Here is a 13,051-nt window from a genome sequence, read left to right as displayed (position 1 = left end):
GGCCACTTCTCTCATGAACCCCTCCCACCTCTCCAGACAGATCTCCACTCTGTGGATGTCGTAGTCTTGGCTCTTGGTCGGTTTCCGTCCCTCTGCGTCTCAGAGGTCAGCGCTCCACACGTGGCTTTGCACCACGCGTGTGATGTGATACTCCTGTGCATGGATTCCAAAATTCCACTTTTCACGAACTTTTCTAAGACAAGTAACCTCCTAAAAGGCCCTGGCAAAGTCTGGGTGAAGAGAGAACCTGATTCACTGAAAAGCGAGGATGTAGACATTTGTTTCATTTTGACTAAATATTTAGCTGTGTAACCTTATAATCAATTTTTATGCCAGAAAAAACACCCAAAAAACTATAGAACTTGCAAACTTTGCATGTATCACCAACAGGCTGTCAATTTTCATGTATCTCGGACAAATTTTTCATCAGATTAAATATACTTTGCCATATTAATACTACCTGTTGATATCTGCAGCTTCAAAAATTTTACTGTAGTACGCTAAAACATGTAAGTGAAATAATACTCCCACCTAGTGGATAAAAGACAGATTTCTGGCTTATTGCAGCTGTGAATAATATCACCATAAATAAACATGTGAAACTGTAATTAATTTTCTTACAGTTTATTTTGTCTCCTTCAAAATATATTTCACCCCTCAAAAAAAAATTAACTTACAAAACAGGGCACACAGCTCCCCTTAAAGGAATGGATGGGAAACACATTACAGTCTCTGAGGTCATGTATAAATATTACTCTGAATCTGGTTTGTTGTCGTCAATTTCTTCAGTATCTCTGTGCTCTGAGGAATATTCTGGAAGGGAACAATTAAGAACACAGCGAGAAGAGGAGCTGGGTGAGAAGCAACACACACTCCCATCCCCCACACCCCAGATTCACACGGAGAAGGGAACCAAAGGGAACAGGTGCTGCTGCCCTTCCGAGGGCAGGGCGCCCCTCCCTTGCCACACCTACAGGTGCCTCTTGGCCTCCCAGGGCATCACGCGATGGCACGGCCCCAGCCTGCCTCCCCTCAACACCCCCACACCACGCCCATCTCCTCACACAGAGCTCAGGCTGCTCCGCTCACACTCTGCCCACTAAGCCAGCTGCACCGCCTCCAAGGAGCCTGGCCTCAGTTCACCCTCTTGCTCTCTGGCTGGCATCACCAGCCCAGCACCTCCGTGGCAGAGGGGCTCGGCTCAGGAGGCCCTGCGGCGGGCACCTCAGGGTGGGTACTCAGGCCAGCCACCTCACAGACACACACCACAGCCAGCAGACAGCAACCATGAGCTAAAGGTGACTCATTTCATTAAAACAGCAGCACTCTTCAGAGCAACCATCAGACCCGTGTACAAGTCATTATCTTCTAAGCAAGAAATGAGCGTTGTTGGATTTCCTCTTCAGAGAGATCTTTTAAAAGCTGACAGTTCACTTGAACCCTATGTGGCAAGTGACTTACGATTTTCAATGTGAATCCAAATGTTCCCATAGCACCTGTGAGCAGATGCCAGCCCCTACGCTCAGGGAATCAATGGCTAAATTCAGATGGGGTGTGGGGTGTCTACAGCAGGTGAATCAGCAGTTAAAGACTCTGGTTGGGGCCCCTGCATTCTATACTGGAGCACAAGTGTTGAAGTCCCAGCTCCGTCTCTGATTGTAGCTTCCTACTTTCGCACATCCTGGGAGACAGCAGGCCATAGCTTAAGTAGTCGGGTCCCTGCCAACCATGTGGGAGGCCTAGGCTGAGTTGCAGACTCCTGGCCCCAGCCTGGCCCAGCCCTAGCTTGTTGTAGGCATCTGGGGGAGCCAATCAGCAGACAGAAGAGCGCTCTCTGCCCTTCAAATAAATAAAAATAAATCTAAAAAATAAGTGGATGGCTCAGTCAGCTAACTACATAGGCAAACAAAACCAGTCATTAGTACCAACTTTGAAAGGGATCCCGATAACTCAATTTGACTATCCCTGACACTAGCTAACTTGAAAGATAAGCTGGAAGTATACTAAATCAGAGTTCCACAGTTTCACTCTCCATGATTTCACAGGTGGTAACTGAGAGCTTTCTTCTCCATGCCAGGGACAAGGTGCGATAAGGACATCAAAATGAAAAGCACCAGCTGCTGCGACAAGGAGCTGACAAGTGAATGAGACTAATTTGAGATCTGCGAAATAAGCGACCTATAACAGAACTTGCCACGAAAATCTTCACCTCAGTGGCCGTTCCGGAAACAAACAGGGCTGTGGGACACTGCAGTCCCTAAGCCAGGGGCCAATGTGTCCGAGGAAGCAGGGAGCCCACGCACCGCCCGACACGGCACGGCACGCAGACGTCCACGGATGTGTTCTGTTGCTGATCCTTCTAGGAAATGAGCCCACAGATACAAACTGAGGGCAGGAAACAGGATCTTCCCCCAATATGATTCTCTTATCTCCACATATTCCGTTCTCGGCACAATCACGGGAATACATTTATAATAATTTGATTCAGAAGATACTCAAAAATACCTTAGCAAAATTAACATCCCAAAGCAGTGCGAGACACTGAGAAAGTAAAACCATCACGCCACACAGAGCTCTGCGCCTTAACGGCACGGCACCGCCCATCACACGAGGAGCGCAGTGTATCTGGAGGAGCAGCCGACTCCCAAATCCAGCCGTCAGCCTGGGAAGCTTTGCTCTGAGGTCAGAGGATCTCCGAGTGGGGTTGGGATTTAAGTTGACATCACACACTGGCATTTGTTATCAAGTTCATTACTGTAACGTGGGTCTTAATTCACATGAGTGAAAACCTTACCTTAACCAAGCCTTTGAAGCTTCTGGAAGAAAGTATAGGCTTAAAAGCTTCGACTGTAATTAGGTCCAATTTCATCACATCAGTGTAACACAAGTAGAGAACCGCAGACATGTTCCACACCTGACAGTAACTCAGAACTGGGGGTGCGGAGGGAAAAACAGTGAGCTCATCACGCTGTTTAAATCAAACTGCTTTAAATCATAAAGCTTGCTTTTTAAAATAGTCACCTCTCTTTCCTCTTTTAATCAAGTCATTTACTGCCATTCTGACTTAAAACACATTATTTTCTTTCAAAACAACTTATTTTCCTAATAATCTCTTGTTTTTGCAAATACTATCTTTATGTCTCATTTCCTAAATATACTGAGACAGTTTTAAGTAGCTGAAAGATTAAAATTTTACTGATGCAAGGATTATATATAAATAAGTAAATAATGCATAATGTAAAATAGTTGGCCACTTTCTAGTAAAGTTCACATTAAAGGAAAAAAAACTCCTCATTTTAGTTTAATAAAATTGATTTTAAAAATAGCAATTATATATTACAATCTACTAACTAAATGGCAATCTATTTCTGACATGACAGGAGGGTTTAGTGACAGCACATAAAAATCATAAGGGCTAGGGGCCGGTGCCTTGGCTCACTTGGTTAATCCTCTACCTACGGCACCGGCATCCCATATGGGCGCTGGTTCTAGTCCCGGCTGCTCCTCTTCCAGTCCAGCTCTCTGCTGTGGCCCGGGAAGGCAGTGGAGAATGGCCCAAGTGCTTGGGCCCTGCACCCCATGGGAGACCAGGAGAAGCATCTGGCTCCTGGCTTTGGATCGGCACAGCACCAGCCACAGAAGCCATTTGGGGAGTGAACCAACAGAAGGAAGACCTCTCTCTCTGTCTCTCTCTCTGTCTGTAACTCTGTCAAATAAATAAATAAAAAACCTTAAAAAAAAAATAAAAATAATAGGGGCTGGTGTTGTGGCATAGCAGGCAAAGCTGCTGCCTGGGAAGCCAGCATCCCATTCGGGTATTGGTTTGTATCTTCTATCCAGCTCCATGCTAACGGCTTGGGAAAAGCAACACAGGATAGCCTGAGTATCTGGCCCCTGCAACCCATGTGGGAGACCAGGATAAAGCTCCTGGCTCCTAGCTTTGGTCTGGCCCAGACCTGGGCATGGCAGCCACCTGGGGAGTGAACCAGCAGATGGAAGAGCTCTCTCTGTAACTCTTTCCAAAAAAAAAAAAAAAAAAAACCCAAATAAATAAATAAAATATTAAAGCAACTAGCAAGCTTTCAATATCCAAACTTTTCTATTCTGCTTATTAAATATACTTTACAGATTTTATACACCAGCACTGCATGGCTAATGCCGGCCTGCGTGCTGAGTTACCAAAGATCAAAAAGAACCAGAGCAACTTTGACCCCTAACAGTTTCTAAGGAATCTCAGCTACTCCCAACAGGGCACTGTCCAGACAACTGAGGACGAACAGCAACTACTGGTACCAACCGTCATGAAGAGACAGCTTCACAAAGATCTCTAAAAGTGAAAGAGAAATGAACAAAACAGTAAGACATCACCCAAACGTTTGGCATTTTAAACTCACCTGCGGCAGGCAGGTCATGTACGATGTTTGGTTGCTCTAGCAGTGAACAACACGTTTGGTCTCTGAAATTCTCGGTTTTCAGAGCTTTCAAGAAAGGAGAAGGTAGGCTACAAGTAGATTCTGAGGTTTTATAGTCAGTAACATGTCGACAGGTGAGAATGGTTACCTGCATGTTCTTCCTTGGACGAGAGCCAAAAACCTAGCAGAAATGGATTTCAAATTAAAGAAGCACGTAACTTTGTTACTGGATGGAAACAGCCCTAGGGTCACTCACTCAGCACCACGGCCAGGAAACAGCACCTCTGGCAGCAGTGGACGGCACACCCTTAACTGTCCCCGGCCTGGGCTTGATCTTGGTTCTACTTCCAAGTCCCCTGCCTTGTCTGTGAGCCTACTGAAGGGAGCTGTAACAGGGAGTAAACGACTACGGGACTGTGTCGAGTCAGTGAGTCACGGGGCGGCGCCGTGGCACAGCAGGTTAAAGCCCTGGCCTGCAGTGCCAGCATCCCATATGGGTGCCGGTTCTAGTCCCAGCTACTCCTCTTCCGATCCAGCTCTCCGCTATGGCCTGGGAGAGCAGTAGAGGGTGGCCCAAGTCCTTGGGGCCTGGTACCCACATGGGAGACCCCGAAGAAGCTCCTGGCTCCTGATCAGCACAGCTCGGGCCATTGTGGCTATCGGGGGAGTGAACCAGCAGGATGGAAGACCTCTCTCTGTGTCTCTACCTCTCTCTTTAACTGTGTCTTTCAAATAAATAAAATAAATCTTTTTTAAAAAAAAAAGTCACAAACACACACCCTATGCTCCTGACAGCAGAAAAGTGACTCTCATTCAATTCATTTTTTTTCCCATGTCAGAGACAGACAAGAGAACTCCCATCAGCTGGTTCATTCCCCAAATATCCACCATGGCCAGGGCTGGGCTGATGTCAAGCCAGGCATTGGGAACTCACACTGGTGGCAGGACCCAGCCCCTGGAGCCATTGCTGCTGGGCTGCTGGCCTACTAGGGTCTGCACCGGCAGGAAGCTGGAGTTGGGAGCCAGGGCCACTGTGAAGCCCAGGCGCTCTGACGTGGGACACAGACACCTGAACCAGCATCTGGCAGCGCGGCCAGACGCCCCGCCCTCACTTCCCCTGAGTTATTCCCCTCAGAGGCGAGTTTCAGCTGCTCGAACCCCAGGGTCCTCTGCAACCTGAGGAACTGGATTTGAGATTTCCAGGGAGGACCCCACCTTTAATACGATCTATGGAGATATGAACAAAATGGCAGCTGCATCTTAAAGGGCACAGATTTTAGCTTACTGTATACTTAGTTTCAAATTATTTTCTGAAGAAAACAGCTACTTCTCACAATGGAACTGAAGAGTTCATTTTAAGCACCAGAAACGATTTGTTAAGACGAATCTCATCATCACAGCTTTATGAATAAAGGCAAAATAGTTAACATTTCACAAGGCACTTTAGGAAGCTCATGAGAGGGGATGTGAGATAAGTTAATTTTGGTACAGAAAATGTTTGAAACGCGCGAGATTTCCCCAGAAATCTCTCCATGACATGCATTTCCCAGGGACTCTCTGAAGACCCTCTTATCTGTCAGGTTGGTCACACTAAATAAAAGTTACCTTATTCTTTATATTCTGCTACAAATTTCCAATGTATTTTTTTAGACATTTATTTGAAACTCAGAGACACAGGGAAAGAAAGAGGTCTTCCATCTGCTGGTTCACGCCCCAGAAGGCCACAACAGCTGGGGTTGGGCCAGGCTGAAGCCAGGAGCCAGGAGCTCCTACTGGGTCTCCAACGTAGGTACAGGAGCCCAAGCACTTGGGCCATCTTCTGCTGCTTTTCCCAGGCCATTAACAGGGAGGGAGCTGAATCCAAAGTGGAGCAGCCAGGACACAAGCCAGCATCCATATCGGATGCCAGCATTGCAGGAGGCAGCTTTACCCATTATACCACAACGCCAGGCCCGAACTCCCATATTTTTAAGAAAAAAACAAATTCCTTTCCCACACCACTACTTTGCTACAGTGGTTCAAGTGAAGAGACTGAACCCTTTAAAAGCAGCAGTTGGGGCAGACGTTATGGCGCAGCAGGGTAGGCTGCCACTTGGGATGGCCACATCCCCCAGGAGTGCCTACGGTCAAGTCCTGCCTCTGCCTTCCCACCCACTTCCTGCTTCCTGTGAACGCACCCGGGAGGCAGCAGGCGCTGACTCAAGTACTGGGTCCCTGACTCTCATGTGGGTGACCTGGCTGGAGTTCGAGTCTCCTGGCTTCAGGCTGACCCACCCACGGCTGTGGTGGGCATCTGAGAAGTGCGCCAGCTGATGCACTCTCCCCCTCTCTGACAGCTGTCTGTCAGATAAATAATGGTTTTTGTGTTTTTTCAAATGGCAACGCTTAGTTTAACCACTCACAGCTCTCACTTCTCTCACCTTTTCCAGCCACTGATACTGCTGATCCTCAGCAACATAGCAGCTGCACTGACAAAGGATCACCTGAAAAATCAAAACCCAAGCATTCTATCAATCAAATAAGTGCATACACTCCCAAAACTGTCACCATCCACATATCCCCTGGGAACGCTCATTGCCCTGACTCTGCAACTGACCTCTCTGGTCTGTAAAACTTAAGCGTCCAGCCACTGCGGGCAGCCAGCGCCAGGAGAAGCACACCCTGACCCGGCAGACGGGACGCCAAGGGCGTGCCCAAGAGCGACTCCCCAGTGATGCTCGACTGCCGACTTCCTGGACACCCAAGGCAAGTCCCACATACCGAGTGATGAGCTTTCAGTTGATAAAACACACAAAAAGCCTCCGTGGGGGACAAGTGGGTGGAGTCTGCTGTTCTACACCACTCATTCCAGAGTTTAGCACAACCAATTTCTTCCCAGACTCCTGAATTCATAACAAATGATGACAGAAATGCTGTGGAAAGCAATTCACAGAAGTTAGTGATGGGCTCCGTAAGCTGCATTTTATAGTCAATAAAGTTACTCTGGAATATTAAAGTGGAAAGGGCCATTGAATAGCATCTACCCAATGTCACCACTTTGTAGGAAAGAACATCAAGCCCTCGAGAACTCAAAGGCCACCCCTGAGTAGGACAGCAAGTCTGTACGATACTCGCAGGGAACACTCTCCTGGAAAAATCCTAGACCAGCAGAACTTTACATAAATGACAACGGTTATCTACCCGAGTTACTAGGTTCTTGTTTTCTAAGATTTACTTATTCATTTCTGTTTGTTAGTTTACTTGAAAGGCAGACCAACAGAGAGAGAGAGAAAGATGTTCTATCCACAAATTTACTCCCCAGATGGCCACAATAGCTAGGGCTGAGCCTGGGCAAGCCAAGAGCCAGGAACTCTGTCCTGGGTGGTAGGAGCCCAAGGACTTGTACCATCTTCCACTGCCTTTGCAGGTCCATTAGCAGGGAGCTGGACTAGAAAGGGAGTAACCAGAACTCAAACCAGCACTTTGATACGGGACACTGGCATCACAAGTGGCAGCTTAACCCACTGTGCCCCAACGCCAGCAAGTCACTGTGTTCAACCAGCACTAGGGGTGCCTTTGAGGGGCAAGGACTTAACCAGAGCTCGGAAGGCTCCCCTCAGAGCGTGTGAGCCTCCGGAAACTACAGGGCCTTCTGTGTACGGCAACACTGCTCGTTTTATTCCAACAAGTGCATCAGGAAGTGCAAAGACCTTGGACTTGAGTGGTCAAAAATGCCAGCACTTGTTATTGTTAGAGTTCTCATTGCTTTCTCAGAGGACTCGTTAACTCACAAATATTTAAGCATGGGGCAGGCACTGTGGCACAGCAGATGAAGTTGCCACTTGGAATGCTCATAGCCATATCAGAGTGCCTGGGTTCAAGTCCCATCTCTGCTTCCCATCCTACTATTGCACACCCTGGAAGGCAGAAGACAACACCTCAAGCTTTTGGGTCTCTGCCATCTACATGGGAGACGAGGATGGCGCTCCTGGCTTTGACCTGGTCCAGCCCCAGCTGCAGGCATTTGGGAAGTGAAACAGCAAATGGAAGACTGATGTCTCTCTCTGTGTCTGTCTCTCTGGCACTTTACATTTAAAATAAAAATTTTTTAAATTTTACACAAACTTGGATAGTTCAACACACTAGAAACATTTCCTTGAGCCTTAAGTTCAACAACACTTCCTTTACTTCTTATTTTTAGGTTTATTAAAAAGATGGTACATGAGCAGGATATAAGTTTTACTCAGAAATAACATTATGGCTTTTTTTTTAATTAACAAGCATTTGCAACCTTTCATAACAGAAGGAAACGAGCAACTTCGGCTTTCGGGAGGCTTAGTGGTCCCCGTTGCACTCACCTACTGCATTGCTGCCTATGGCAATGATAAACCTGGAGCAAGGATGCTTTTCCAGCAGGGAAAATTCCAAACATGTTTTTGTTTGTCTTCGAAGGAGCCGTACCTCCCTAACACAAGAAATAAGATGAAACTAAAACAACGTCGGCATAATCAGAATACTGCGAACAAGAGCCCACTGTATGCTACGGTGCAACAGGTAAAACGCACACTTGTGAAGAACAACCCCAAGAAAACAACGGATTCAGGCAATGGTAACCAACAGATGAAACTACTGCAAGCGAGGACCAGGCCACCGCCTGGCTCTCTCATCAGTCTGCTCCCTCGCAGTGAGAACGCAGGCAGAATGAGCCACAGGAAACAGCGCCACTGCAAAGCAGCCTTCAGACCAAACACTGCACGTGAATCTGGGGGCCGGAGCTGTGGCGAAGCTGCCACCTGGAATGCTGGCAGCCCACACGGCATCAGTCCGTGTCCCAGCTGTTCTACTTCTGATCCCGCTCCCCGCTAATGCGCCCGGGAAAAGCAGCAGACGATGGCCCAAGTGCCTGGGCCCCTGCCACCCACGTGAGAGACCCAGATGAAGCCCCAGGCTTCCAGCCTGCGAAGTGCACCAGCTGATGCAAGTGCTCTCTCTCTCTTTCTCTCTATATATCTCTTTCAAATAGAAAATAAATCTTAAAAAAAAAAAGCCTTAGTCCAGTTGGACTCTGCTCCCAATTCCAGCTTCCTGTTAATGCAGGCCCTGGGCTGGCTCAAGTCTGGGGGCCTGTCACCCACCCGAGGGTCTCGGATGGCGCCTGTCACCCACCCGAGGGTCTCGGATGGAGTTCCTGGCTCCCAGCCCACCCCCACTGTCCACGCATTTGGGGAATGAACCAGGAGTTCCCACGGGTGCTCTCTTCGTCTCTCAAATAAGTGGTCATATAAATATCATGTGTGCACCTTTATCAGGATTCTGGCTTACACATCTCCCTGTATGCTTGAGGAAACTAGTAAATTTGACTGTGGGGCGGGGGTCAAGCGTCACTTGCGATGCTGGCACCCAGTGCTGAAGCACCCACTCGAGTCCCAGCTGCTCCACTGCGAGCCCAGCTCCGTGATAATCCACCCACGTGAAGAGATAATTCACCCACGTGGGAGACCCAGGGGGAGCTCCTGGCCCAATCCTGGCTGTTGCGGCCAAGTGGGGAGTGACCCAGCGGATGTGAGATTCTCTCTCTCCCTCCATCACTCTGCCCGGGCGGACAGGTCCCGCACATCCAGCCGCTGCGGACCCGTGGTCAGTCTTCTCCCGGACCTGGGCGGGCGGATCCCGCACATCCAGCCGCTGCGGACCGGGGGTCACTCTCTTCTCTCCCTGACCCAGGCGGGCGGGTCCCGCTCACCCAGCCTCTGCGGACCGGGGTCACTCTCTTCTCTCCCTGACCTGGGCGGACAGGTCCCGCACATCCAGCCGCTGCGGACCCGTGGTCAGTCTTCTCCCGGACCTGGGCGGGCGGATCCCGCACATCCAGCCGCTGCGGACCGGGGGTCACTCTCTTCTCTCCCTGACCCAGGCGGGCGGGTCCCGCTCACCCAGCCTCTGCGGACCGGGGGTCACTCTCTTCTCTCCCTGACCTGGGCGGACAGGTCCCGCACATCCAGCCGCTGCGGACCCGTGGTCAGTCTTCTCCCTGACCTGGGCGGGCGGGTCCCGCACGTCCAGCCGCTGCGGACCCGTAGTCACTCTCTTCTCCCTGACCCGGGCGGGCGGGTCCCGCACATCCAGCCGCTGCGGACCGGGGGTCACTCTCTTCTCTCCCGGACCCGGGCGGGCGGGTCCCGCACATCCAGCCGCTGCGGACCCGTGGTCACTCTCTTCTCTCCCTGACCCAGGCGGGCGGGTCCCGCACATCCAGCCGCTGCGGACCCGTGGTCAGAGTCTTCTCCCCGACCTGGGCGGGCGGGTCCCGCTCACCCAGCCGCTGCGGACCCGTGGTCACTCCCCCAACCCCGAACCGGGCGGGCGGGTCCCGCTCACCCAGCCGCTGCGGACCCGTGGTCACTCTCTTCTCTCCCTGACCCAGGCGGGCGGGTCCCGCACATCCAGCCGCTGCGGACCCGTGGTCAGTCTTCTCCCCGACCTGGGCGGGCGGGTCCCGCTCACCCAGCCGCTGCGGACCCGTGGTCACTCCCCCAACCCCGAACCGGGCGGGCGGGTCCCGCTCACCCAGCCGCTGCGGTCCGGTCGGGGCCCGAGAAGCCCAGGACGGAGCGGGCAGGGCACGGAGGCCGCTCCGCACACCGGGAAGGACCAGCCTCGCTCCGCCGCTTCACGCCCACGGGAGCGGGCGCCGGGGCCTCCGGGCCGCGCGCACCCCCCGGCAGGGCGGCCCCGGCCCCGGCCTCCCCGCAGGGCCTCACCTCTTCCGCGCCAGCTGCAGCCGCACCTCCCGGTCCTCGGGCGTCTCCCTCCGGCCCTCCTCCTCCTCCTCCTCCTCCTCGGTCCCCGCCCGACACGGCGCCCTCACCACCTCTCCGAAGAACGTGGCCGCCATGGCCTCCCGGGGCCGGTCGGGGACAACTGCGGCGGCGCGGGACGGCGCACGCGCCACGGCACGAGGTCACGCCCCCAGGCCCACCCGCGCGCGGAGGGCCACGCCCCCTGGCGCCCCTCAGTGACCCGGCGGCCCCGGAAGTCCGGAGCCTGTTCTTCCGCCGCGTGAGGTGGCCGAGGACACCGAGACTGGAGGACTGTGGGCTAGAGGGGCGAGCACGTGACGCGGTGGGCGGGGCGCGCGGAGGCCGGGAGGCGTGTCCGGCCCGGGCAGGTGACGGACCTGGGAGCCGGGCGCGGCCCCGGCGGAGTGTGAGCCCCTCAGGCGTTTCCTTTCCCTCGGGCCCCTTCTCGCGTTCCGTTAGGAGCCACAGGGCTGGACTTTGGTGTGTAAACACCTGCTCCGGAGCCCGAGCGCCAGGTGGGTGGCGGCCGCGGGCCCCGGCCGGGCGGCCGGGCGTGAGGGAGACGCCGCGGCGGGAAGCGAGGCCTCCGCCCAGCCCCGCGCGCTGCCGGCGAAGCTCGGGGACGCGCAAGTAGGTTTGTGTCTTCCAGCTTGGCCACGTGCGATTGCGCGGAATCCGTGGGGGCGGCCGTGGTCGGCGAGCGGGGCGCGCGAGCCCGGTCCCGCGTGGGCGGCCGCCGGCCCGGGGTCGCCGAGCGCCTCAGCCGTGCGGTGAGGAGAAGCCGCGGCCACGGGGGGACAGAACCTCCTCCTGAGCCACCGCCCACAGAGCTGGGCTCGGAGCAGAACGTAGGCGTCCAGGGTGAAAGCTGGACCCCAGGATGAGCGAGTCCCCCGGCCCTGGCCTGAGGCCCTGCGCTGCCCACTGCCCTGCTACGTAGGGCGACGTCACCGGTGGCCACCGCCGGACTCCGCCCCGTCCCGGAGAGCGCAGCTTGACGAATGAGGACCTCCTGAAGCACACTTGGTCCGTGCACTTAAATGTATTTAGGCCAAGCGTTGTTCGTTTAAAGGCAAATCTGTGTTCAAATTAAATACTCAACCAGCAAAGAGGATTCTGTTATAAAAGGCTCATACAGTCTGAAATACTGACAGGAATTAATCCCGCCAGCTTGAACTCCAAGCTTAAGTTATTTCATTACACCGAAATTATTAAAAATTGTACATAAAAGTCTTCACTGAGACTTAAAATATTTTATGGTATTTCTTGAGGCTATAATATACCCTGTAAGAAATTGCAATGAAACGAAGTGTAAGTTTGGGACTGGAAATACATTTAAGCATTTCATTAGAGCTCAGAAATCAAACCCCATGCACCTAAAAATCACAGCAGTTTATTAGGAACGCCTCCTTTTCTCACCTGTACTATTAACAGGATACTGGGGATCAGTATTTCAGATTAAAGTAAACCACATAAAAGAGCAAAGGACACACACTGTAGGTTAGAATATTCTGACTTGTACTTTTTAAAAAAATAGCCTTTTTTTTTAAACAAACATGCAGCCACAAATTTCTCAAATAATCTGAACACTTGGTCCATCCACCTGGTAACCAAAAAATATGCATTAGTCTTAAAGAAAAAATAAACTCCTAGATTTCTCTATTTTACTTTTTCAGGTTTAGGTTTACACATGCAAATTAGATTCACAGATTTTTTTTCAACGGGAAAACAACTTGCTTAGAACTATTTAACATGTTTAAGATTTGACAGTACATTCATTTAATCTGGTGATCTTAATTTCAACAAATGTCTGTTAACAACAAATTAAACCTCATTGCAAGTAAATTCTTTGTAGTGCCA

The 13,051-nt window shown here is 51.6% G+C and overlaps 1 protein-coding gene across 1 annotated transcript; it reads right to left on the bottom strand.

The window, feature by feature from the left end:
- Positions 1–608: 608 nt before the first annotated feature.
- Positions 609–11,309, bottom strand: PSMG1 (proteasome assembly chaperone 1). The gene is made up of 7 exons (XM_062204945.1): positions 11,153–11,309; positions 8,750–8,856; positions 7,173–7,324; positions 6,833–6,895; positions 4,395–4,593; positions 2,795–2,931; positions 609–813 (listed from the first exon to the last, which is right to left on the bottom strand). Exons 1-7 carry the CDS (start codon positions 11,284–11,286, stop codon positions 739–741), a joined length of 867 nt encoding a protein of 288 aa, XP_062060929.1. The 5' UTR covers positions 11,287–11,309; the 3' UTR covers positions 609–738.
- Between the last annotated feature and the right edge of the window lie 1,742 nt (positions 11,310–13,051).

Source organism: Lepus europaeus, chromosome 2 (genome assembly GCF_033115175.1).
Source record: "Lepus europaeus isolate LE1 chromosome 2, mLepTim1.pri, whole genome shotgun sequence".
NCBI classification, from domain to species: domain Eukaryota; kingdom Metazoa; phylum Chordata; class Mammalia; order Lagomorpha; family Leporidae; genus Lepus; species Lepus europaeus.
This window is presented reverse-complemented; position numbering and strand designations above follow the sequence as displayed.

Coding starts and splice junctions, on each gene's coding strand:
- PSMG1 (XM_062204945.1), bottom strand. CDS start 11,286: ATGGCGGCCACGTTCTTCGGAGAGGTGGTGAGGGCGCCGTGTCGGGCG. Junction 6,896..7,172: donor AACTGAAAGCTCATCACTCG/GTATGTGGGACT, acceptor TTGATTTTTCAG/GTGATCCTTTGTCAGTGCAG. Junction 2,932..4,394: donor ACATGACCTGCCTGCCGCAG/GTGAGTTTAAAA, acceptor CCGCACCCCCAG/TTCTGAGTTACTGTCAGGTG.